Source organism: Tiliqua scincoides, chromosome 8, assembly GCF_035046505.1.
Source record: "Tiliqua scincoides isolate rTilSci1 chromosome 8, rTilSci1.hap2, whole genome shotgun sequence".
NCBI lineage: Eukaryota > Metazoa > Chordata > Lepidosauria > Squamata > Scincidae > Tiliqua > Tiliqua scincoides.
The window spans coordinates 41,751,508-41,778,808 of record NC_089828.1 but is presented as its reverse complement, the minus strand read 5'-3'; the positions used below and the strand labels follow the sequence as shown (position 1 = coordinate 41,778,808).

The following is a 27,301-nucleotide window of genomic DNA, read 5'->3' as shown; positions in this document are numbered from 1 at the left end:
TACTTCATTTAGGGGCTCACAGCACAAAAAAGGTTGAAGACCACTGCTATATGTTGTATAAGGCAGCAGGTTTTTTGTGAGGATTCTGCAGCACCCCAGGGAGCCACGGCTCAGAGTTTGGGAACCACTGGGGTAGGGAGTTGTGCCAAAAGGTTTCATGGACAAGGTGGCTATTGAAGGATGAAAGAGGAGGCATCACGCAGGTCATTGGAGAGGAGTGTCAGGCACAGGGGACAGCATGCTGGGGGAGGGGACAAGAACTGTTGGCACAGGTGGAGCAATTTTGATGGACAGTAGTAGTCTATGAGAGCAGCAAGGTAAGGCAAGTCTAGGCCACAGCCAGCTTTGGAGGGGAAGGTCAAGAAGCTCATATGCTGGATCTGGGAAGCCAATAACAGGGATAATCTGGTCTGAGCAACAGGGCAGGTGGGCCATTTTGGCAGCGGGATGCTGGACCAAGACAAGGAGGCATGACTGGACGAAGGATGCACCAATCAAGGCAAGAGCTGGCCAGGTTGGGCATAAAACCTTTGCTGAGGCAGAGGGCCATAATACTTGCAAGTAACAGGGGTGGCCAGACTTGCTTAATGTAAGAGCCACATATGATAAACTTCAGATATCTGAGACCTGCAATATTTAAGAAGCACTTAACATTCTTAAATATATTTACTCACCATGAACATTAAACCCATATTTTAATCCAGTGGACTTGGAGTTTATACCCCGTAAGTTATAAAGCTTGAAAATTTCTTAAGACTGCAAGTGGGAAAGTTTTGGGTTGTTGTGTGAGCTTCCCTAGAGGCAATTAATTGGCCACTGTGGGAAACAGAATGCCAAACAAGAGCAGATCTTTGGCATGAACCATCAGGGCTCATCCATAAGTTATGCCTGTGTTGGGTCAACAGTCAGGGGGGGATGTCAGATCTTCTCCAACATGCTGTCTGAGTCGAATCAATCCTTTGGGTCTTGTTGGTCATACTAGCTAGGAATACGGGATGAGAAGTCAGAATACTAAACCACTACGAGTTCTTATACATTTGCATCAGATCCCTATGGATCTCCTATGGAACCTCTTGACTCATTCACAAGGCTTCTTGCAAGTTTGGATTTAGAGCTCAAGGGGCCAATTCACATGATTAGAAACAACTTTTTACTGCTCATTCTGCTGACTTCAGACACTGTCCATTTGTTTTCAAGTTTACCATGATGTCTAGAAGGCCATCTTTAAAAAAAAATCCAAAAAGGAGCAAACACTCATTACTAAGAAAGGTAAATATCAGCCCATTGCACAATTAGTTTTTAAAAACTGAAGTCTTTATTAAAAGTTTTATTCAAATTTCTTAACAAAAATGAGATATAAAAGGACCAAAAATCCCCAAACTGAACAAAAAATGAGATCCTTATTTCTGGGACTAGTTTTGATCAAATCAGAGTCTCTTACTGAGGCCTATTATAAAACTCAAATACTCTCTGCCAAGTGGGAAGCAACATCAATCACAGAGAGAAGGTCAAGCCACAACTGCTGCTTCTGAATGGTTTGCAAGGCTACCTAACCTGCCTTAAAGGAGCCAAGCCTTGCAAACGTTCCATCTAAGAGTTCCAGTCCAAGACAAGAAGTGGAGATTTGAGAACATCTATGACTCCAGAATTCTAGCTCTTACAGCAAAAATGGGGGGGAGGGGTTAGAACAAAGAGGAAAGGGGTGTACCTCTCCTCCCCCACATCATGCCATGCTAAGATTTTTTTCCAGTCAGCGTCACTCATGCCCAAGTGCATTTTGTTACATTAGCCTGTACATAGGGTGTTCCTCCCCCCACCCCAAACCAGGGAACTGTAGTCCTAAGGGAGGAGCGTAAGCCTCTCTAAATTAATTCTTACATTTTCACACAACCATAATTTATTCTGAGTGGAAAACAAGAAAAAGACAAACTTAAGCTTGTTTCAGTATGGATTTGCCATGTGGACACATCCAGCTTCCCGAAATGAAAGACTCCTTGCAAGCTGAAAAGCAGGACAGCTTAACTTGTAGCAAGGTAGGTTTGTTTTTTAAAAACATGGGAAGTTCTTCAGGAACTGTATCCACTACCTTGTTGTCCAAAGTGACGGGAGGTCCCGCTCTACCATCTGGGTAGAGCCATCGCTGTAGAACAAAGCACAATAGACCAGGAAGGTGTTCAAGGGACTGGGAAATGAATCCATCCCTCAAAATCATTGTACGCTCCTACAATTGCTAGAAAGCTAAGCAAGTGAAATATTGCAAAATGCATTCTAGAATCTACGCTTTAACCCACCAAAATCTCCCATGGAATTTCTAAATGCACAAACATTTGGAGAGGGGGAAAGGGAGGCACAGAAAGATGGCATTTGCTTCTAACAAGGACAAAGCAAATTTGGGGAGGAGTGGGTGGGACTTCTTGGAATGGCATGAAACCTTGTGGCAAGTGCAGAATCCAAAATTAAATGAAAATGTTTCTTCTGTACAGTGAGAAAGCATGGATCCAGCAGCAGTTTAATTCAGTTCCAATTGCCCCCCATTTCTTTAGAAGCATTCCCTCCCTCCCTCCCAAAAAGGGTACGTCAAAGTGAGCAGTAATTTTACTATAGCTTTCTTGTCCTGAGCTATCAGGGAAACAGGCTACAAGCAGCAAATTTCTTTAAAAGAAATCCAGTTTAAAATGTGCACAGATTTCATCTTCAGAGAGCGAGGGTGGGAGACCGAGTGATTGGGAATCCTCCACCAAGAGTCAAAGACCCCCTCAGAGCATCCAAGGTTTACTAGACACTGTTAGACTTTCAAAAGTTGCATACCCTGAATTCTGGGTTTTTTCATCCATCTCAAGGTGCTGGTTCCAAAGATGTGGTCTCCGTTAGTTGTGGCAGAACCTTCTGGTGCTCTTGCCTTCCAGCCCCTCCCCCCACACTGGTGGCAGAGCAGAGAATGCAAGGGGCTAAACCCGAGAGACTAAAATCTTTTTTGGGGGTGGGAGAAATAAATGCTGTGGGGTTGTCCTACACACCAACAAATAAAAGCCTTTGGTCACGAAATACCCAAAATGGGGAATGATGGGAAGGGGCCACGCAAGACGTGAGCATTTCGTGGGGTGGGGTGAAGGGAAAAACATCTCCCAAAACTCCTACTGTATTCTACATCTTAAAAAAATATACTGTGGGTGTTGCAGCCATACAAAGGGGTGTGTGGGCTGGAGGGGCAAGGGGGAAATTTGTTACAGTCTCACATGGGACACAACAGTGGAGGCCAGGGCAAGAAAAGTCACAGTCCGTAAAACAGATTGGCTAGCGAAGAAGAGGAGTCAGTCATCTTCCTCATCTTCTTCTTCGTCAGGATCATCTTCTCCCTCGTCCTCAAGTTCTCGTTTCCGTTTCTCACCCTGTGGGAGATCTGCAGGGAAGAAATTGGAGCAGAGAGATTTCAGAACATGGTCACATCTTTTTTTCCCTTTCCAGAGGCAAACATTCATTCATATTTGCAATAGTAGCCAAGGGTCTGGGTCAGCCTTCCTGTACTTCTCTGTAACCCAGACTTAGCTGGTCGCCTCCAACAGGCTTCCTCAGACTCGTTATCACACAAACATATCGGTAGTTCTGCCACCACTGACTGTCTGCAAGCCTTACAATATTGGCTCAAGAGAACGAGCCAACACCCCCCTTAAATTGATATGTGGCATAGCTAGGCCATTTGGCAGCTGGGGCCCATAAATTGATACCCCTCCATATGACAAAATTAATTAATCTGGGCTGCAAGTCCAGGTCTGCCTGCCCGACAAACCTTGGAGGTCAAACCTTGGAGGTCGGAGTCCAGGTTTACCCACCTGGAAGAGGCAGTTCCAGAAGGCAGTCAGAATGGAAGCCCAGGTCTACCCAGCAGGTAGCTCTGAACTCCAAGTCCAGGTGGGAGTCCAGGTCTACCTGCCTGGTTGACCTAAACTCTGAAGTTAAGATAGTATTCAAGCCCCCCTCCCAACGCAAACACTGGATCCGTCCCTGACTCAGTGACATACTGCCCCTGCATCTGGAGGTTCAATGTAGCCAACATGGTTAATAACCACTGATAGACTATAGTTCACCATCAATATTTAGAATTCACTTTAAAAGTAATCTAAGCCAGTAAACAACACCCAACCTTCCCACCAATAGCATCACTAAGGGTTGGTGTCACCCACTCTGATAACTCACGGTGTCACCCCCATTAACTTTATTTTACTATAGAGCAGTATATGTTACCCAACCAATCAGTAACAAACAAAAAAAGTGCCCAACTTGATGGCACTCAAAACTGAAAAGGAGTTCCAGTATTAGCTCTGATACATGGAAAAAGGAGCTGACTCATAACAACATCAATTGGTTCCAATCTGTGTCATAACATTTTGTTAGCTCTCAGAACACTCAGACTCATTGGTCAGTTTTGAGTTAAGGAAATCCGCTTTTTGTGGCATAAGGCAGTTGTATTTTTCTGGTTATTGCTTTTGATAGCACATAGGCATTTCAATGGGGTTTGCTTCACTGCATTCTGCTGTAAGTTATGCGTCAAATGGTATATAATATGATGGTATTCCTAAAAACCACAATTTTGGTCACTTATGGTGTCACCCCCGCCCATGGTGTCATCTTATTAACACCTTATTGGTTCCATGCTGTGTCATAATAGTATCTCATCAGCGCTTTGAGCACTAAATCTAATTGATCCGTTTTTATAGTTAAGAAAATGTACTTTTGGTTACATAATACAGTTGCATTTTTGTTTTCTGGTTTTTGGGCCATAACGTTTGATTGAATGGAGATATTTCCCTCTGGTTTTTTTTCATTGTGTTCTGCTGTAAATCATGCATTGAATGGTATATAACATGACAGTATTATTCTTAAAACCACAATTTCGGTCACTAGTAGTGTAACCCCTCCCCCCGGTAGCTTGGCACCCGGGGCCCATGGCTCCCTCAACCCCCCATTAGTAAACCAGTGGTTCATTCCCCAAATTAACGGAGCTCGAGCTAAGGCTTCTGGACTGTAGGCTCTACTGTAGCTATGGGTTCACCAAACTAATCAAAAACTCACTTTAAAAAGATTTAGAACAACATCACAAAAGGAGAACAAAAGTTCTCCGAAGATATACAAGGGATAACACAAAGGAATGAAAATGTAGGCTCTATCTACTGTACTTATCTGCTAACAGAAGTTCCAGTTTTGTGGGCTACACTGATGCATAGCTTAGGAAAATTTGGGTTCCAGGATGCAAATGGCAAGAGAGTGGCCCCTTATAATGCTCCCCTTATATACCTCAGGGGACTTCAATAGACCTTGATTGCCACCTGGGACCTCCCAGAAAAAGTTAGTTTAATCTCATGACTCCTAGATGTTTCACAGCTCTGTTCAGCTTCATCCCTTATCTTGCTTTCTCCTGGAGCCTTAGGATAAACAAGAAAAAAGGACCAGCTTCCAGCTTTAACCCTTTAGCCACTTCTCTGACCAATCCTGTTTCTCTCTACAATATTTCTATTCCATTTTCCAACTAAAAAGCTGCTCAAGATAAGCCAGCTATATCCCAGGTATGTATCATAGGACACTCTGCTCCCTCCCAGCAGCTAATATCAAGAGCTAGTCTGTAGCAGTTAATGGCAGACTAAGAGCAAGGAAATCTGGGTTTAGACCCACACATTGCCACAAGGCCCAGTGGGTGCCCTTGACCCAGTTCTCTCAACGCAAGCTACTTCAGAGGATTGTTGCATGGTTTAATGGGGATGGGATAGCCCTAATCCATCCATATGCTGCCTTGAGCAGATTGGAGAGAGACAGAGAAGTGCCCTCAAATCCCAAACCAAGCAGCAAGAAAGTGAAGTAGACCTTCTTGGGGAAGGGAATTCTACAGCCTGGGTGCCATGACCAAGGTGGTCCTATGTTATTCAACCATGGCCTCAGGTGGCTGGATGCAGGAGAAATGTGAAGCTTCTATTGGTGAACAGACTTTTCAACTGGACAAAGAAGCCAAGTCAGGAATAAAGAATGACTAATCATGCATCTGTAAATGCAGCTTTATCCTAACACTGCTTTTCAAGGGCACCATTATCTTGCAATCCTTACTGCCACCTCAAAACAAAAACCAGCATTATCTGCATATTGGGAGGGGACAAGGCACTGAGAGACAGTGACTTACCTAAGGCACCTACTGAATTAATGGCAGAGCCAAGATTTAGGTACAAGGATTCCAGATTTATGGTTCATTAATTGCAACTGTGCTAAGCCAGGTCTCCAAAAGATTCTCAAATTTGCAGGGAAGAGGTTATCCAGGTTTGATGAGTGCATGGTTTTCCCCACCCTCCCCATAGTTCAGAGCCAAGACCACCACCACCACTCACCCTCCTCGCCTTCATCATCATCTTCATCTTCTCCTTCCTCCTCATCCTCTTCGTCCTGAAGTCAAGACAAGATTGATGTTAGAGACTGCTATCAACAAATCTTATTGGACTTTTGGTTTGATCCACTCAGAACGCCTCATCAAGATGAAACAAAAGACCAAATGAAAAGTCATACTTTTCCACCTACAGTCCTGAATTTACATATAGTGGTTGGGAGTTCCACAGATCAACTTTGCATGGGGGGACGATGACGACAGAATTATCGTTTTCTTGATACCCAATCCAAGTCAAGAAGTGCCATCTTATTCTACAGAAATTCTAAAGCTAGTTGTTGGGAAGGTGCCTTACCTCAGTGATACAACAATGCTTTCCATACAGAGGCCCTAGTGTAATCTGTGCTGACTCCAGCTGGAAAGTTATTAGGTCTAGGAGGGTATGAGAGGAGTGGCTGCTAGTTAGAGTAGACAATGCTGGGCTAGGTAGACCAACTGTAGAAAGCAGCATCTGATCTGCTTGCCTGTAGCCTCTCAAGCAACTGGCTGACCTGCTGTGATATCACACAATGCTCAACATTCCAGTTGCTCAGTGGGAACACTGACCTACATGTATGCAAAGGAGGTGGAAACTCACCTTGAATTAGGACTTCACATGGGGATTAGGAACTGGAGATATTTCTACATGCACTCTGGAATCTCTGGATTGTGGGAGGGAAGTTACTATTAACTTACCTCATCATCTACCCCATCTTCCTCTTCTTCACCATCCAGATCCTCTTCATCCTCTTCATCCTCTACCACATCTTCATCTAGTTCTTCTTCGTCTTCCTCATCTTCTTCCTCACCTTCTAAATGCAGAGGTGGGAGGGAAAAGGAACATTTGATTGGACAGGAGCGAAGGGGGACAAACAAAAATTATTTAGCAGCCATTAGAGAAACCATGAGTCCAGCCTGAATGACAGCCTTGAGCAGCAAGCATCTGAATTTTCTAGAAACCTTCACCAGGATGGATGCTGAACAAAACAAACTGGGCAGAGTAGGGAGCTAGGCCTGGCACAAGAGTCCCAAAGTTTGATGTTCACACCAGTCTAAAGTGTAGCACAGGAGTTAAGCAGACTTTAAAAGATAGACTTCAAGGCTCTTTCACCAGGCCCAGCTCCTCTCTCTCTCTCCTTGCCTTGCTCAACATCCACAATGAAAGGTTCTGGAGAACTTGAGATTTTTCGTTTCGGTTGGTCCCAAGCAGGGACAAAATTACTGCCCCCACACAATCTTTCTAGGACAAGGTTGTAACTCAAATCCTTAGCAGGTCAAACTTGGATGAGTCAGGCAGTAGATCCAGCCCACTCTGAGCTGTGGTCTAAGAAGGGAACTAAAGCTAGCCAGACTAGCACAGAGGATACTTCAACAGCCATAGATCAAAGTGGATTATGTGGTACCGCCTGACCCATCTATACTTCTGCATGCGTGCACATGCTCCCAGTTCAAATTTATTGGCTGCTCAGAGCAATAAAGGCCTTCTCTCTATGGAACTGTCTCTTCTCTCCCTGCCCCAAGAACCTTGTTCTCAATCCTCTCTCCATTTGTATTCTACCCTTCCTCTCAAGACCTCAGAGCAGTGCGCATAGTCTTTTCCCCAATCTTACTCTAGCAATTCTGCCAGGAAGGCTAGACTGATCCCAAGCCACTATGTGCATTTCATATTGCACAGTGGGACGAGGGATTTGAACTTGGGCCTCCCTTGACTGAGTCTTAACACAATACCTTCCCAGGCCTGATCTGGCTTCACAATCAATGCGGACTCACATCACTGGTCAAAACATAGCGGCTACTGTGGCTTACCACTTGGCAAGGGGACAAAAAAGTAGCAGCCTAAAATCCCCAGGGGGATGCAGGCATTGAGTCCCTCTGGGGAGAAAGGCAGGATAGAAATAAAGTTAATAATAAATTATAATAATAATGCAGCAGAAGCCGCGCCAGCAGCACCATTGCTGCTTGGGGATTTAGGTAGGATTGGGCTGTAGGTTCATTAGGAAACTATGGTGACCTTACAGTCACTGACTGAAGGATCTGGCTGGTTGAAGTCATACAGCTTGCTGGATTCTAATACACGATACCACAAACAGGCCACACCCCTTACCATCTCCATTCTCATCGTATTCATCATCCAGCCCATCTGCTTCTGGATCCGAATCAGGAGCCTCCTTATCATTGGCATCAAAGCCATCCAGGTAAGTGAGCTGGGGAAGGAGCCCAAAGACACTCTCCCGGTAGTTGATCAGCATTGTCACCTCACAGTTGAAGAGGTCCAGGCTCCGTAGGTGGGGCAATTTTTTCTGCAGAGAGTGCAAAAGGTTAAATAGCAGCACACTCATTTGCACTAGGAGAATCCAATTTTAGTACCAGAGCAGCTGAATTCTGCAACTTATACTAAGCGCAATGAGTTACCCCATTTCTGTTGTGCTGATGGGTGGCTAAGGCTGTGGCTCACTGGTTAACATCATTTCAGTCACCAAGACCCAGTCCCTTTATTGAAGATGTGAGGCTGTGTCGATACTGTGTACTATACCTTACAGAATATTAATAATACTAATACATGTATTTATATACTGCCTTTCTTAGTCATCAGATTTCTCCTCAGACTTTATTCAAGGTGGTTTACATGGGCAGGCTGTTCTAAATCCCCGTAGGGATTTTTACAATCAAAGAAAGGTTCTATCTTTGAAGAACCACAACATTTCAGATGGATCTTTTTGATCTGGTATCACATTCCTGTCTCCGATTTCCTCCCACGCAAGCTGACAAGCAGCTCCTTCATCTCTCACATGGAGGGCAGCCAAGACACTTCTTCGCTCACACCAAAGAGCAGGTCGAATAACTCAGCTCGGCTTGACAGCTGCTTCAAGGTCTCACCATTCATGGTGCCAGTGGCCTCGAACTGGTGACCTGCAGATGTTATCTTCAGGCAAACGGAGGCTCGACCCTCTAGGTCAGACCTCCTGCCCATATTACTCACACAAATCGCCACAATTTTATTTTGTCAGAGAGAAAAAGAAAGGCAAGTGCAATATCCTTGAGGTAAGGACCTGTCCTTTATGCTCATGTTACTTCACAGGAGAATCTACATACCACTTTTCAAACAAAGAAGTTCAAAGCAGCTTACATAAGCAAATGATACAGTAAATGAATTATTTCCTTTTTTAAAAAAAAGTTCACAGTCTGAAAAGATACTGTTTGCTGGTGTGAAAAGAAATTATGCTGGGATGGATAGGGATTCTCTCTCACCCCGCTAAATACAAGAGAGCTCCCACTTTCAAAAGATGCCTCTCTGCCCAATTAGCAGGGGCTACAGATCCCATTCCTAGGAATGAGCTCAATAAGTTTATCATACTTTCCAAGTTGGGAGGATGGAGCCCAATCCTGAGCTGCCTGTTCTGCTGGACTGCCTTGGCGTCAAAACGGTTGCCATGGCATCCTGTGTACAACAGGGCTGCCGCCGCCGGCCCTAGGCAGGTTTGCAACAGTGTGCGCCAGTAGTAAGCCAGCGCGGAACTGCTTAGGATTGGAACCATAGTAAGCAAAGACCCATGTGATTTGAACCACTTCTGCCAGATCCCAGCTCTCAAAGCGACAAACACTGCCTCTCCACCCTCTGGGACCATGAGAACTACATTAAAGCATAAGCAGCATAAAAATGTTGATGTATAGTGGGCGCTTGGTATTTTATTTATTTATACAGGTATTTATATACCGCCTTCCTTTGGTCGTCAGATTTCTCCTCAGACTTTAATCCAAGGCGGTTTACATAGGCAGGCTGTTCTAAACCCCCGTAGGGATTTTTACAATTGAATAGTTCTAGTCTTTCATAGAACTCCTCGTTCCAGTTGGATTCCTTCCAGGTCTGGCCTCTCTCTGGCCCTTCGCCTCCCATGCTCCACTTGACGGCAACTCCTCTCTGCCACCGAGGGTCAGCTCATCAGTATATCAGCTTGTCATCAGTTCTCGGGTACTTCCGGTTGTTTTGAACTGGCAGCTTCAGATCTTCAGGCATACAAGGTGGCAGCTCTACCAACTGAGCCAGCTCTCCTCCTCTATTTGCAGTAGACCCGTTCCAGGACCTCTTGTGGATATTAATTTCCACGGATACTGGGGTCCATGTAAAGCCCTTAAAGACCTCCCACATGTGACCAGAAGCACCTTCTGAGAGGTTACATGAGGCCCTCCAGCGCAGGTAGGCACCCATGCCAAGTCAAATCCTCAGGTACCAAACCCGTGGTTAAGGAGGGTCCATAGAACAAAAATGGGACCCAAAGCAATTGCCTTGGTGACTGTTAAAAGAGGATGTGCGTGTACTTCTCTAGTCCTTTTTGTACTTTGGTCTGCCCACAGCTGTGTTCCCGAAGCAGCCCTTTACTCACCAGAGGTTCCAACGTGTTTATGTCTTTTATTTTGTTCCCACTCAGATTCAAGTGTGTCAGGTTGGGGGTCTTCTCTGCCAGGACTTCTAGGCCACCGGAGATACGGTTATCGCTCAGCTCCAGCTACCAAAAGGAGAATGCCAGAGAGTCAAGAAAATACACGTGCAGATATTTCTGGTTTATACAGATATGTTTATATGATATTGGAATAAAAAATGTCCCAGGGAGAATGTAACCCAGAAATTTAACCCAGTTTAACAACGCTGAAAACTGACATGGGAGCTTTTCTGCAAATTCCTCTTCTCAGTGGCTCAGTCTTGAGCATGTGAGATATATCCAAGCAGTGCTTCTCTAAGGGCAGGGCTTACACTGCAGACGCCAGCACCACCTGCTACGGTACCTGCCTACTGAAAGCGGTGTTGGCAAAAGGCACCAGCATCAAGTTGCTGCCCTGCATATGGCCATAACCCTTGATTGTGCGACTTTCCCATGAGCCTTTTACTCATGCTTCCTGATCCAAAGGGATATGGTAGTCTCCCCTGGCAGTTAAGGTAAGCCCGCATTGCCTACCTATTTTGTGTTTGATATTATGCAATGCTTTATTATTGTTGCAATTAATCTTGCTTCAGTGTCTGAATTACAGTGGACCCCCGGTATCCACAGATAAGGCACCCACAGATTCTACCATCCATGGGCACCAAGCCTGTGCCTCAAAGGGCCTCCAGGACATGCCTGGAAGCCACTTTTGGTTGCATCTGAAGTGGTTTCTGTTTGCATCTTGGAGGCTTTCTGAGGCAGCAGGGAGGTCCGTGGAGTAGGCTAAGGGCCCAAGCACAGCCTTCGGAGGACCCAGCACAGCTCCAACATGAATAATTGCAGTGCTGTGACCCTCCCCCACCCCCGAACTCCAGCATCCACAGATTCTGGTATCTGCGGGCAGTCCTGGAACAGATTTCCCCATGGATACAAAGACTCGCCCCAACTGTATTAGGGGAAACTATCATGAGTTTGTTGTAATATGGGTGCTGTATATGTGACTGCACCAACTACAAAACTCAAGGTACACTGCAAAAACTACCTTGAGTGAAGATCTATTATTATACCACACCTACAAGTGGAAAGAGGTTTGACACAGCACAAACTTATGAAACTCCCTGAGGCAAGATGCACAAGAGGCCACTAGCTTATAAGTCTTTTTTTAAAAAAGATACATTTTGTCTCCTTTGTGGAGGTGAAGTTGTCCATTAACTACTATGAGTCATGCTTGCTTCTGAATATGAAGGATCTTTTAGCCAACTACCTATACCTATAAAGTTGTTATAAATAAGGTATAAGGTATAGGTATTTTGCAATTCTTGAAAAACCCTCTCAGTCTGGCCTCTTGCTTCAATTTCAATACCTTTATTGGCATATGTACAAAGAACCCAGGCCCCTTGCTTACCTTGCGAAGTTTATTGAGTTTGGGGAGATTGGAGACAGAGAGGAGGTTGACGTTGATCATGCTGAGGAATTCGAGGTTTTCAAAGTCTGAGGAGAGCCCGCCAATCTTTCCATCATCTGAGCGGCAGTTGTCCAGAACCAGTTCCTTCACCTGGAAAGGTGGATAGGTTTAGAAGGCAATGGGCATCAGTTATAATACTTGATGCTAACAACCCTACTGGCAGATGACTTGGAAGCCCATTAAGCTCACACGATTACTTGACCCACTAATAACTTCTATTAAGGAGTCTTCAAAACCCAAGTGCCTCAGCTATTTATCAACAACTGGAAGGGAAGCTATACCATCCACCACATCATGCTTCAGGTAGCTCAAAATGCTTTCCCAGTTGACCTACCAAGCAAAAAGAAAAGTCCCAGTTCCTGCTTTAGTTTACTGGTAGATTGGAAGACAACCAGTGCACCTGAAAGCTCTTGGAGCAGGGCACACAGAAGAGACAGTCTTTGAAAACAGGGCCTTCTAGTCAAAACCGGCTGGTTAAGAGGTATGCCCAGAAGCTGGAACAACATTTGCAAGGGCTAAATAAACCAAAAAGCAAGGCAAACAATAGCCTGGAATTACCATCCCACTGGACAGCACAGGATGTCTGCAGTTGGAGCGTCATCAGGTGGACAGATTGAGTACAGGCATGTGCCACTTAACAACCATTTGCTTAACAATAGACCACATATATGACGATGGTCAAAGCACAATAAAGATGCTCTTAATGAGGCAATGGTGCCTGCCATAGATAGCAGCAGAGTGCCTGTTTACACAACAAAGGCAAGAGACTGGACTGAATGTTCACTTAATGACCTAATCACTTGACTAAACAAGCTTGACTTGTTCTTCCCCCCTTGCTTTTTGAGAAAACCAAAAGGCAAAAAAGTTGGCTGCTCAGAGCTGTGTGCAACTTCACAGATGGGAGAATGTATCCCTGTTGTTAAGTGGCACACGCCTGTATATAAACAACTGTCCAAGATAACAAATAAGCACTGGTTCTGCTACTGAAGGCAGTATTTAAAACCATTTCTATCCCACCTTTCCCCTCAAAGATGAAGGTAACCAAAGCACCTTACACATCCACCCACGCCACAGTAAAACCCGACTCAAAAACCAGAGCCATCCCACAAACAAACACAAGGCATCCCACAAAACAAGGCATCCCACAAAACAAACACAGTGAACCCAAGCCCAAATGCCTAGTGCAAAAGAAAAGTTTGCATTAGCTGGCAAAATATGACAGGCAAGCCAACCTAATCTTTCAAGTTAGCAGGGAATTCCACATGTGGGTGCCACAGTAGAAGAGGCCCTCTCTGGTCCTCACCAACCTGGTGACACAATCTCTGATGAAGGGATACATATATGCAAGAGAACCTCAGCAGATTACTTCAGGGATGGGGTAGTGGTCCTTCAGTCCTAAGCCACCTAAGATTTTAAAAGCAACAACAGATCACTTGAATTGCAGCTGGAAACGAACAAGCAACCAACATACTTAGGATCTCTTGAGAAACACTCACCTAGCACCAATTACAGCACAGAAAGTTAAGTTCTGTAGAAAACTTAAAATTGATAGGGCAATTTCAAAGTCAATTAATGGGCCACAATCAGGAGATTGTTGTTGTTTTTTTTTGAAGTATGAATTGCCATGATTGGCTGAATGGCAATATTTACAACTATGGCATCTACTAGAGCAGTGGCTCCTGAACATTTTAGTACCAGGAGTCACTTTCAAAAACGATATTCTACCGGGACCCACCTAGCTTGAAGAGACTAAAAAACGCTTTACCACCACTTAAGCCTCTTTTTAATCCTTTTCACTATGTGGGGACGACGATACTACATGACATCACCTTCTGAAGCATTTGCTGAGCTCCGCAGTTAATCGGACTGGGAACATTCTGGGGACCTTGTGTTCACCTTCACCTGGCTTTCAATAAAAGCCAAGACATTTCCCTACTTGCAAGTAAACACACAAGTGCTGCTCCATTCTGTTTCTACAGGGTTCAATACATTTTCCTTGTCAGCTATCAGCTTGTCAGTTTTGTGACCCACCAAAAACTGGGTCCTGGCCTATAGTTTGGGAACCACTGATTTAAATCATATACATATTTTCATTTTCTTTATTGTTTTGTGTTGCTTCGTTTCATTGGGTTTTTCCCCCTTCAAAAACTAGTTCTATGTTAAGTAAAGTTTCCAGGGGGATCTTTAGGGGTGGTGCCAACTAAGTGTTTTGCGGTGAAGTTGGTGCAATGACTAAATGGGTCACCATGGTCAGAACTGACAGAGGCAGCACAGAACATCAGAGGCAGCACAACTGTCAATATCCAACCCTTGAAGAACTCTAGATACTGTCAGGCAGAGGCAAAGAACCTGCAACACAAGGTGTTTCCTCACAGAAATCTTCACACAGATTTTGCTGAGTAGGCAGAGAGACAACTTTCTGACCCATCTTTGCCCAGCCCACAGGTGTACACATTTGGTCCCTGTGGTGCATATGCAACATTGGGAAGAAATGGTTTAAAGTGGTGGCTCTTCTATTTAGCAAAGGGAGGGAGAGGCAGCAACTGTCCCTACATCCCAGATAGTGCCCCTTCCAGTTGCTGTTGCTGGAATTAATAGTACTGTACTTTTTAAAAAGATTGTGAGCCCCTTTGGAATGGGGAACCATCTTCTCAGTCCTCAGATTACATAAGCCACACTGAGAGCATTTGTTGAAAAACAGCATGCAAATGTTTTGGGAGGTGGACTCAGACCTGGAAGATCCAGGATCAAATCCCTTCTCAGGCATGAAGCTTTCTGGGGCCAGTCACATTCTCTCAGCCTCACCTACCTCACAGGGTTGCTGTGAGGACAAAAGTTGGGGAGCAGTTGTGTACACCACCCTGAGCTCTTTGGAGGAAGGGCGGTATACAAATGTGAAAGATAAATAAATAAAAGCTTAATTAAAAGTCCAATGCAGAAAGAGGTGGTCAATTTTGGCTATACAGTTTTAGGTTCCTTCTTAAAATGGGTACCAGAACACTAGAAGGGCATTAAATTTTACCCAGCCTCAGCTCAAACACATCTTTTGGGAACACAGCTTGAGAAATCCCTGTCACGACAACTCCCATAATGCACTCAGGTCTCAAAAGCCCCAATAAGCCCAGCAGGCAACCTTAAGCAAGTCACAACTCTGGAGAAGAACAATGCCTCGGGTATTATCGCTTAACGTTTCTAGAGCTGTTAAAAGGTTACCAAGGTAATTATGCAAAGCACTCAAAACATTTTTAAAAGCTGTATTAGCAGAGAGCCTGAAAATGGAAGGACACAGGAAGGATCGGCAACTGGAGGCCCTGGGCCAAACCTGCCACCCTCTTTTTGCTCAAGGTTCTTTTTTAGGCTAGGCAGCAGACTAGTTTGGCATCTGAACTATGCAAGTTTTCCAGCACCACGACAACAGCGCCATCCTGTGGCCAGGCCCACAAAGGACTGCTACCAGCTGCAGAATTATCGTCTCCACCTTTTCAGTTATGCAACTGATTTGGTACTGGGCACACCCATTTCCCCCTCCCCTGCCACATGCGTGTCACACCTATGGAGAAGAACAAACACAATTGTTGCCGCTGACAGTTCTTTCAGGAAAGACTTATATGAGTTCTTGCCCCACGGTTTTTAAGCTGGTTATCAAATACTTCCAACACAGCTGGGCAGAAAGAAAAGAGAAGCCCGAGCAAAGCTATCAGCTTCAGCACAGCAGCATATCTCCTTACACAGGGAACTCTGGGCAGCAGCAAGGCCATTACTAGATAAGACCGGAGGGTGGGGGAGGAGAGAGGCAGCTGCTGCCAAGAGAGAAAGGCAAGCCGAAGGCAGGCACGAAAGTCAGACATGGCGCATGCACACCCACATACAGGGCAGCGAAGGAGCCCAGGCAGCAGAGACTCCCATGAGTCAGCTGCATGGTGCTAACAGCGTGACCTAATCTGTCCGGCAGCAACACAGCTGAACCAGCCGCATTCCTTCCCTGCCCTGGCTCCAGCAAGCACATTTTCTAGCAAGAGACAGAAGGTATGGCCAGTTGGTTGCCGAGATCTGCCCCCCTTTTTTAAGGTTTAAAATCCCTGCTTAAGGGATCAAAAGCCAATGCAGGCCAGCCACAAATTCGAGTTCCACCTCTTGCATGCACTGGGTGGGTCTCAAGTTGTCTCACATTTATCTTGGTTGCCTTTCCTAGACATTACTGTGTTTTAAATTTCTGTTGCAAACTAACTCAAAAGCCGTGACTGAAAAGCAAAGTACAAAAAGTATACAAGTGCCTAGTCTTCCTTATAGCCCATCAGGACTTGCAAAAACCTGTTAAAAGCCTTGATCAGTGTATATATCTAGACTTGCTAGGGATACAGTGTCAAGGAAATGGTGGGGAGGGGGCCAAGACTTTTCACCTTTCAGTGGTGGGGTACTTTCAGAAGTGGGCTACCTTCCATGGGGTAGGTTAGTAAGGCAAAAATGAATAGTAAGCCAGTGAAAGCTAATGCCTTCCAATTTTATCTCAGATCTGAACCTTTATCTTTTACAATGAGAAGCAAATGCATTGATGTTTTAACATGTTACAACAGTTGGAAATGCGCACGCACTCACACAGGTTTTCAAAACCTTGCAATACCACCAACTTCTTCCCCCATTACTGAGGCCACAGCTGCAGTGGCACCCATCTGTCTTAAGCTACCTGCTTAAAATGTTGCTTCTAGTAACAAAAGGAGGAAGGGGAAAGCTGGGCTGAAAGGCTGCAGCTGGTGCCCCCTGCTGGAAACTGAACTCCTTGCAAAGGGAAAGAGCTATCTGATTGCCACAACAGTAAGCAAACCCTAGGTTCTTCTTCTGGGAAGCAGTAAAAATGGAGAATACTCACCATCCAAATTGCTGCAGCTGGCTGGCACCTCTCCCTACCACGAGATGAAGGCCAGAAAGGAGGAGTCCTAATTTATGAGCACAGCTTTCCTGCAAACAGCTCCTTGTAGTGGGAAGGAGCTGCATGAGCCACTAGCGCCAACTCAGCCACACCAGCATTCCCTCAAACCCTGGAAGGGCAGGGTGGGGTGGAGGGCATGGGTCACCAGCCAAAGCACAACATAGTTTGTATGCATGCACAAGGATAACTGAAAGGAAAAACCGAGGTTCAAGGCACAGGGAGAGGGGAGAGGTTACAGAAATGGAAAGCAAACTTAACTGAAGAGTAGCTGCCCCACAGGCACATCTAGGGAAGTTTCAATGTCTGAGGTGATAGAAGCAGAATGCAAGAAAAATATACACTTAAAACCAGAGAAATAATAATAATATACAGTATTTATATACCGCCTTTCTTGGTCTTTATTCAAGGCGGTTTACATAGGCAGGCTTATTAAATCCACGCAGGGATTTTTACAAATTGAAAGGAAAGAAGAGGAAGACAACATTAGAGACACAGGGCTAAGTGTGTCAAAGTAGGCAAACTTTCAAGCATCATACCGTTCTTCATGCAAGACACCACCTCAAAGCTTTAAGCCAGGCTTGTCCAGAGAATGTCATTGTTACAGGCATTGTGTGAAATCAGGCATATTACAGAATGCCTAGGTGTTCTACAGAATGCTTGGCAAAGAAACAAGCTTAGAATGCCTAGGTAATCTATCGGTTTAGGTTAGCTGGGTAGGCATTCTATTAAGATCCCCAAGCACATCCCAGAAAAAAATAAGCTTATTTTGTACTTTGCCAGACATTCTATAGAATGCCTGATTTCACATAATGCCTGTAACATCACTACCAATCCACTAAAAGAATTATGTACAACTCTGTTGTATTTATTCATTTACAAATTCATACCCCATTTTATCTCCCTAATTGGCATTCAAAGCTGCAAATGCACCATTTTCCTAGCCTCACTCTTATCTCCAATATGGGAACACCAACAACCTACCTTTCAGAGACAGAATTCCTGAGATGTGTGTATATTTATGTGGATGTTAAGTACTTTTGAATCTTTGAAATTTGTTGAGGTATTATTAACTTGGATCAGTAAGAAGCAATGCAGGCTTCTGAGCAATGCTGAACTCTTCTCCAAGAATGCAGTGACCTTCAGCCACTGTTCTTTCAAGCTTTATTCCACCACCACAACAGATGAGAAAACTTAGATGCCAAATGCTTCCATTTAGCTTCCCCCCCCCACCTGGAATGGCTCTGAAGGGGGAGGGGCCACTTGCATGCCTGAAACTGCATGCAACATAAACTACTGTGTTCTACTCCACAAAAGGCCAAGTCACAGAAAATGGATTGGAAACATGACAACTTGGAAAAGCAAATCTTAAAGCATTCTTGCTCAGAAAGCATTCTAGGTAGTACAATCACGGATCTCCGACCGCTTTCCAATAGCCATGATCCCAATTGCCTCTAGTAATTAAGACCTACCCCAGGACAATGAGGCAGGATGGTTTTATTAATTGAAAAGAGATTCACCACAACTGCACCCATTCCTAAACACATTAGTAGGGACAAATGCACATGCTTGCAAGAAAAAGGGGCAATAACTTGTTTAATCAAGTATATGGGAACAAAATATACACATTAGCTTGCATACCACCCATACTCCAGGCCTGTTATCCATACTATAGGATACTGATCCTGTAATACCCACCAAGTAATTGTATAAAAGACTAAGATTGGTCCCATAGCTCAGGAAGAATCACATACAGGTGGGACCTCGGTATCCACTGATTTGGCATCCACTGATACTGGGGTACACCTTTAAATATCTTGTAACAAGGAAAAAAGCACCAAAATCCTATTTCCCACCTTCATGCTGTTTTTTATAATTTCATTCCACTAGATTCCATTATTTACCCCATCTAGTGGCTGAATGCAGTATAGCATCTGTATCAATGCATTCTGGGGTAACAATGGACAAGAAACCTAGAAGCGGGTCTGTAAACCTATTTTCCCATTGATTTGGTATCCACTGATTTTTGTTAACCACTGAGGGCTCCAGAACAGAACCCCAGTGGATAATGAGACACAACCTATACCCCCCCCCCCAAATGATGACTCCATGTTTTGAGCCTTGATATCACACAGTAAAGGGTTATTTAGGACTAAGGAAAGTGTAGGCTGCTGCAGAGTATGGAGGTTTCATTTACTGGGAGGGACTGTAGCTCAGTGGTGGAACACACACTTCCAGTTTCAAACCGATAAAATGATTCCAATAAGACGAACAGAACATACCATAGGATCAAGTGGGCACATGTAGGATAGCAGCAAAGAGCCCAAATCCCGGCCTCTGCTTGGAGAGCTAATAACAGTCCGAGGAGATAGTACTGGGTTAGATTATCACTGCCCCAACTCAGCAGGAGCTGGTTTTCACTCATTTGTAAGATCACAAATAAGACTGCAGTATCTCAGAACTGGTTCAGAGAAGTTTCATATGCCAAGAAACCCAGATTTTATTTTAGTAGCTCAAAAAACCACTTGGGCAAACATGTTAGTGTGAAAGAAAGTTCCTGGCCACGGCCCCTAGAGATTTTATACACCCTGAATAGTTACTGCAATTTTAAAAATAATATTTTTATACCCCTTGTGATGCAGGACTGTTTGCCAAGTCACTGGGAGCAGTCTTACCAAAATGATTAGAAAGGTTCTACAGTAGAACAGCTTGTACAGACCAGGTGTGAACATCACTATTCTTTAAAGCATTTTAAAGGGCATTAGAAGATCTTCGATGAATAAACAGAATCTCTTAGGGTACAATATTATGACTTCATAGTTATTAAAATATTCTCACCTTTACAGTTTGTGCTCAAGGCAGATTACCAGACAATATGCAACACAACACACAAAGTTTACAATTTAGCTGCAAATAATTCAACAACAAAGCACCAAACTGCATATTTCTAGGGATCACTGACTTACAAGAAATCCGTGCTCAAGTCAGACAAAACTGGAGACTGTTGCAAGCTGCATCCTAGAACAAGATACCAAATCTTACCCAGATCAGTCACTGCTAAATCTGATCACTTGGTTTAATTTCGAGAGCAGTTAGCGGGAGTTGGATCAACTTTCAAAATTCTTCTCCACACAAATACAGAATTTAATAAGGTAGCTTTTTGGCCTGCATGGTTTCACTTTTAAGCAGGGTCTTTTAAAGGGACAGTCATCTTGAAACAAGAGTTCAGTTTTGTTTTTTGAAAATGGCACAACATACTGTACTTCACAAGTTTCAAATCGGTGATATAACACATTTATAAATACATGCAGAAAATAATTAAGGTGGTCCAAACGCTTCATGCTATTTTACAGAATGATGGCAAGGTTGGTATCGGGCTTTGGATAGAGTATTTCTCAAATGTAAGAAACATGGTAAAAAACTGGATTATACAAGGACTGTCTTTCCTCAACTCCACAATTGTTTTATAGCCCAAACCTGAGCTGCCTGTAGGGCTGCCGAGGTGCCAAAATGGCTACTGCAGCATCCAATACACAACTGGGCAGCTGCAGCAGCTCCTCAAGAGAAGGGAACTTTCGTCCCCTTTCTCTGAGTAAGGGAAGTTGCCCTGCAATGGGGCTATTTGATTCTGCAGAGGCTCTTGAGCTGGCTGTTGCCGAATCGGAGAGTTCCATGTCAGACCATGCAGCCTGACAAGGGGTCAGGAGCCTGTGCAGCCAAGATCCACTGGTCCCACCCTCTTCCTGCCTTGCTCCCTCCCCTCACCACCCTCCCTTCTCTCCCCAACCAGCCCACGACCCAGAATGCCTCCTCCCTGCCTCCCCGCAGGCGCTTTACGGCATGTTTGTGATGGTGCACATTGGTGGTAAGCCAGCGTGCCAAGCTCAGGATTGGATTCTTAGTGAGACTGTAAACTCTATGGGCAAGGGACCTGACAGCTTATGTTACTCTGCAGATCATCTTGAATGTGGCTGAGGCTGCATAAAAACTGAAATTTATGTAGTTTCATAAACATGGTAGAGTCAAGACCAAGCTGGGTACACAGCAAAAATCTGAGTTTGCTCACCTTACTAAGAGATGCACCCAATTATTTAAACAGAGAGTTGCTTGCAAGACAAAGAAAACACTAAGGTATTTTTGTATAGGTGCATACTCTTTTTCTGCCCAGATCTTTTGCACTAGTTTGCAAGACTGAACACTGCTAATGCACAAAGATTCTTAGCAGACTCATATCAATATCAGTCTGTCATTTTTGGGCCAAGGAAGAGGAAAAAACAAAAGCTACCTTTTTTTTTTTGGCAAGACTTCCCTATCTGGTTGCCTTCTTGTGCATCACAGGCAACCAAAGTTAAATTACAAGTCTCGTTCAATACATTTCTCAGAAAAATAGTTTTCAGAAAACTGTATGAATAGGCCACAATTTTTTGTCCTACTTCCCAGAGAAAAGGATTTATTTTTTTGTGTGCCCATGGTGGGCAAAGTGTTTCAGTGAAGAAGGGATTCAACTTTGGAAATGGTAGGAGTGTGGATTCAAATCTCTCTCCACCCAGGGACCTTGAGACAGTTCATCTCTCAGTCTAGTCTACCTTACAGGACTGTTGTGAAGATCAAGTGCAAGTGTCTTAAGGGCAGCAAAATACAATATTTCTGCTGTTCAGAAGTACAGAGTCCTCTTAAACTCTATATTCTGCCTCTCTTGCTCCAATATTCTCTGCAATAATAGAAATCAAATCACATTAAATATCTATTACACTGAAGTTGCTGTGCATAGGACCAAAATGGGACAGAGCAAAGATCTAAGAAGTCAGTTAAAGTAAACTGCAGAACTCCGTCCTGCTGGCTAAGTACCTCACTACACACTGCAGGTTTTCATTTCAGTGATGCTGGCATTCTGCATGCCAGCATTCCTTCCTCTTTTAATTGTTATTTTTCACATTTTTACTATCTTTCCTCCTAAGGAGCTCAGGGTGGTGACGGTGTACATAGTTCCTCCCTTCCTGTTCTGCTCACAACAACCCTGCAAGGTAGGTGAGGCTGAGAGAGAGAGAGAGAGAGAGAGAGAGAGAGAGAGAGACTGGTCCAAGGTCACCCAGGAAACTCCCATGGCTGAGCAAGGCTTTGAACCTGGATCTTCCAGGTCTAAGTCCAACTCACACTTCTTTCCCCTCTTTGGTTCAAAGTTAAGTCTGCAAGCTTCTGGAGCATAGGGTGTTTTGCTTATGTTAGCCAAATAATGCACTTTCTTTCCTTCCCCAAAAATATCTTCAAAGCACACCTTTTCCTACATTGCCCATGCCCCTTATCCCTCATTCCCAACTGCAGCTGACCTTTAAATACATGTTACTTTAAATACCATTACTGCCCCCTCCAATTGCTCTCCCCTGTTAAGCTCCTGAAGGGAAGACTTAATAGTAATAAAGCAGTCTATGTATGCATGGTTTTTAATCCTGCCTAATATAAAACATACCAAATTTCTATTCCCACCCCCTGTTTATTTAAGGCTTGTACAAACCCTCAGGATGAGCCTAGACAAAATGGATACTCAAACAGGCCAGCAAGTTGCCCTCAGAGCAGCAATTTCCAACCTTTTTCATATCACTGAACACTGACAAGGTGCTAAAACTGACGAGGCACACCATCAGTTTTTGGACAAGTGACAAGGCACACCACAATGCTGGTGGAAGGCTCACATCCCTCTATGGCCCTACTAACAAATGTCACTCCCACGGCACACCAGTGGGCTATTTGTGGCACACCAAAGTGCCCCAACACACTGGTTGACAATCACCACCACAGAGCCTCTCCAGTGTCCTGTATTAGGAGGGAAAATGAGACCAGCTGGGATGATAAACCACAACATCAAAGGTTATGGCCCTGAGCAGCTAGCATGTCCAAACTGAAGTCAGATAATACCAGATAATCAAGGTCTCCTCCTGCCCTGTGGATGCCTGGGAAGTGTCATTTTTGTAAAGATGCCAAGAATGCTGCTCAAGACCCTTCCCTGTCTCCCATCAGAACTACAGTTCCCAGAGTTCCTTGCCAGGGAAGCCATGATAGCTTAAAAACTGGTTTTCCTTGGTAGGCCTGCCTGGGTTGAGGCTTAGCTCCTTGCAATAAACTCCTGGCTCAGCCAGGGCTTAAATCCCATGCTCATGTTCAAAACACAATTCCCCCTGCAGTCATGCAGGCTAGAAAGGGGGAATATGGACAGCTTGGTCTACAAGAAAAAGCAAGTAGAAAAGAGATCAGGTTTCAGGACTGCACAAAACAGCTTGCCAGGAAGAGAACTTGATGGTCACATTTGGGATGAACACCAGTATCCAAAGCCAACCAACCCATCCAAACATACTTTGGTACTTGGTATCTCAGCAGCCACCTATTACAAGGGGTAGCTCCTTTTTTCCCCCAAGGTGCCAACAAGACACCGCCACCAGCTCACTCAAAGCATGGCTGACTACAAGAAAACTGGAGCCACCAAAAGCTCTCAAAGTCTACCTACAGTCTCCCAGCATGGCCAGATGACCCCGCAGCCTCATGGACTTGAGAATTTCCAATATTGAAAAAAAAAAATACAACCCCTCTTATTTGAGCTACAAAGAACATAATCTACAACCACAAAGCCAAACACATGGTTGGGGGGGGGGGAGAAGATGAGACCTGGAAGCTTTCCAAAAACTTTTTCCAGCCCATCTTCTACTATGAAGTTTCCCCCACACCAGGCTCAAGGGCACATGTAGCTCCCACCTCCTGCCATGCTCACTCCATTTGGCTGCCGCTCCCCCCCCCCACTCCTCCTCTGCCCAAGCTACGCTGCCCCCCTGCTGCGAGAGCATCTTGATGACTCCAAAAAATAATCAGCCAGCGAGCCATTTCCCAAGCGGGGGCCTCTCCAGCAAGCAGGCGCCCCCCCACCTCCATTAAGCTCCCCCTGGCCCCCAAAAGCCACACGTGGAGGCAGCTCAGCCCGCCTCGAGCCCTCCCCCCCGCATCGTTGCATTTCTGCCCATCCCAAAGTCAAGGAAAGAGCCTGTACTCCGCGCACAGCGTCTCCCCGGGCAACAGTGCCCGATCTCCAGTGCGCGAAGCCATCAAGGGCGCCTTTCTTTGCGCTCTCAAAAGCTCCACTGTGCTCCCCCAACCGATCCCGGGGTGATCAACCGAGGTGGGGGGGAGAGAATTAACTCTTCCCTCGCCGATCGCCCCCCCCCAAGGCAGGGGAAGAACAACAACCCCTTTGCAACCTTGCAGGCTGAGGCTCGCTTTCCACGTGCGCAGGCCTTTCCAAAAGAAGTCATTCCTCCAAGGGGAGTTTTAACCGGGTCAAGGCTGCAATCCTATCCACGCTTTCCTGGGAGTAAGCTCCACTGACTCTAATGGGACTTCCTTCTGAGTAGACACGCCTAGAATTGGGCTCTGAGGCTGCAATCCTAGCCACACTTTCCTGGGAGTAAGCCCCATTGACTATTAAGGGCTTGCGGCTGAGTAGACATGCGTAGGATTGGGCTCTGGGGCTACAATCTATTATCCACACTTTCCTGGGAGTAAGATCTATTGACTATAATGGGACTTACTTCCGAGGAGACAGGCATAGGATTGGGCTCAGAGGTTCCACTCACACTTTCCTAGGAGTAAGCCTCATTGACTTTAATGGGACTTACTTCTGAGTAGACACGCGCAGGCTTGGGCTGTAAGACCGCCATCAGCCACCGGGTTTAAAAAAAACCCATGTGCGCCCTATTTACGCGTCGCCCAGAGTGGGAGGGAGATCGTGCACACGGAAAAGGGGGGCAGTTGCAGCGCTACCCAAGTTTCAGCAGGGGTGCCTGTGCCTAGGGGCCATTTCCTCCTCTCTCTCTCCCTTCCCCCCCAGCCCTCTCCACCTTTCCGGCCATTACAGGAGCGCCATCTCCAACACTCTTGGGGGGGGGGGAGAAGAGAGGCGGATTGGAGCCCTCCCCTGCGCACAATTCCGTCCCACCCCGGGCGATCTGCGCCCCCAGCCCCTCTCCCAGATGGAGGCGTGGAAAGGCACCCAGGAGGCGCACCCAAAAAGCCTGGAATTTCCGGCTAAAGTGGGGAGGGGGGCATCTCCCCAAATGGGTTCTCCAGGGCATGGAGAATGAGGCGCACAGAGCCCCCCCAAGCCCTGCCCTGGAGGTTGGACCCTCGTGGTCCAAGCAGCAGGGATGCGAGGTGGGTGGGGAGTCAGCTTAGGCAGAGGCTCCCCACTGGAGTCCTTCGAAAAGCGCCGCTGCGAGGTGTGCAACCACACACAACTCACGCGCGATTGGGTTATGTGTGCTTGCACACCTCACATGAAGCGGCGCTTTTCGAGGGACTCCAGTGGGGAGGCTCTGCCTCACCTGACTCCCCACCCTGCGCCTCACAAGGCGGTGGTGTTTTTCAAAGGGGAGGCTCTGCCTCCCCACCCACGAGCGCGTGGCTTCTGGGTGCTTGGGTGCCTCACCCAGCAGCGGCGCTTCTCAAAGGACTCCTGCGGTGGGGAGGATCTGCCTCCCCACCCACCGCCAAGCAGGGAGCCCTCCTGCGCCCAGCCAGCCTCGTGCGTAAAAACGCACACCGGAGGAGCCCGCACAGACCAGGGCGCGGGGCACATATGCGGGCAGCGCGGGCAATTTGGGGGGCATGAAGCCACTGCCCGCCCTTGCGGGGATCGGGACCCTGCCCCAGCCGGGGGAGGAAGGCCGGGCAGTGGGGGAAGGAGAGCGGGAAGGCTGCCCCATAGCGCCAGCTCTCCGTGCGCCAAGCAGCTCTCCAACATGTCGGCTGGGCACACGTGTGTGCGGAGGGGACGGGGCGGAGGGAGAGGCGAGCCAGGCCGGGCTTGGGGGGGTGGAGGAGAGGGGCCCACGGGTGGCTCACCTCCCCGGGCTTCTTGTTCCGCAGCTCCAGCGTGAGCCGCTTCTTCATCTCCATGGTGCCGCTGCCTCTGCGACTCCCTTCGCCTTCTCCAACCGGGCGCGCTCGCAAGTTTCCAGTCGCCACCGGCCCCTGGGAACAGCAGGAGCTCCGCAAGCGCCAGCCCCGGCCCCCACCGCCGCTTATATAGCACGGAGGCGCCAACAGCAACAAAAGGGAGGGTTGTTACAAAATGCAGAGGAAAAAAAAGCGCAGAGAAAGAAAACTAGGCCGGCCGCAGCGACACCTGGTGGGCGAGATCCGCCACTGCGCCGCGCTCGCCTCAGCGAACTATGCCAGGCAGCGGCCCCTGCTGGCTACGCGCGGTGTTGCATGAATAGCGCAATGGTTTTTGTAGCACAGGTGTGGCCCCATATCCGCTGAGGTTCCTTTCCAGACACCCCACGTGGATGCTTGAAACAGTGGATAGTGGGGAACGCCTTTAAAAAGATAGGCCATTCAAAAAATCTGGGCAAAACATTTTTTAAATGTTCCCTTATCTCAGTGTTTCTCAAACTGTGGGTGGGGACCCACTAGGTGGGTCACAAGTCAATTTCAGGTGGGTCCCCATTCATTTCAATATTTTATTTTTCATACATTAGACTTGATGTTCCCATGGTATGTGACTGCATTTGGGGAAATGTTGCAGACCTGTACTTTGAAGTATGTATATACTTTTAACAATGATAGTCGATGGGACTTACTCCTGGGTAAATGTGGGTAGGATTGCAGTCTAGGATTGTTAAACGTTTTCCTGCTTGATGATGTCACTTCCAGTCATGACATCACTTCTGTTGAGTCCAGACAAATTCTCTTTCTAAAAAGTGGGTCCCAGTGCTAAGTGTGTGAGAACCAGCATGTGGTTGGTCTGTGGAACGCCTTGCCACAGGATGTGGTGACAGCATCTGGCCTGGATGCCTTTAAAAGGGGATTGGACAAGTTTCTGGAGAAAAAATCCATTACTGGTTACAAGCCATGATGTGTATGTGCAACCTCCTGATTTCAAAAATGGGCTATGTCAGAATGCCAGATGCAAGGGAGGGCACCAGGATGCAGGTCTCTTGTTATCTGGTGTGCTCCCTGGGGCCTTTGCTGGGCCGCTGTGAGATACAGGAAGCTGGACTAGATGGGCCTATGGCCTGATCCAGTGGGGCTGTTCTTATGTTCTTAACCAC

The 27,301-nt window shown here is 46.1% G+C and overlaps 1 protein-coding gene across 3 annotated transcripts; it reads right to left on the bottom strand.

Moving 5' to 3' along the window:
- Window positions 1-1,292: 1,292 nt before the first annotated feature.
- Window positions 1,293-26,304, bottom strand: LOC136658529 (acidic leucine-rich nuclear phosphoprotein 32 family member B-like). 3 transcript variants are annotated; one of them, XM_066635179.1, is made up of 7 exons: window positions 26,091-26,304; window positions 12,224-12,373; window positions 10,783-10,905; window positions 8,505-8,700; window positions 7,097-7,212; window positions 6,369-6,423; window positions 1,293-3,400 (listed from the first exon to the last, which is right to left on the bottom strand). In XM_066635179.1, exons 1-7 carry the CDS (start codon window positions 26,142-26,144, stop codon window positions 3,312-3,314), a joined length of 783 nt encoding a protein of 260 aa, XP_066491276.1. In that variant the 5' UTR covers window positions 26,145-26,304; the 3' UTR covers window positions 1,293-3,311. The 3 variants fall into 3 exon arrangements, with proteins under 3 accessions (XP_066491276.1, XP_066491274.1, XP_066491275.1); XM_066635177.1 differs by lacking the exon at window positions 26,091-26,304 and adding an exon at window positions 17,151-17,170; XM_066635178.1 differs by lacking the exon at window positions 26,091-26,304 and adding an exon at window positions 13,516-13,611.
- Window positions 26,305-27,301: the final 997 nt, after the last annotated feature.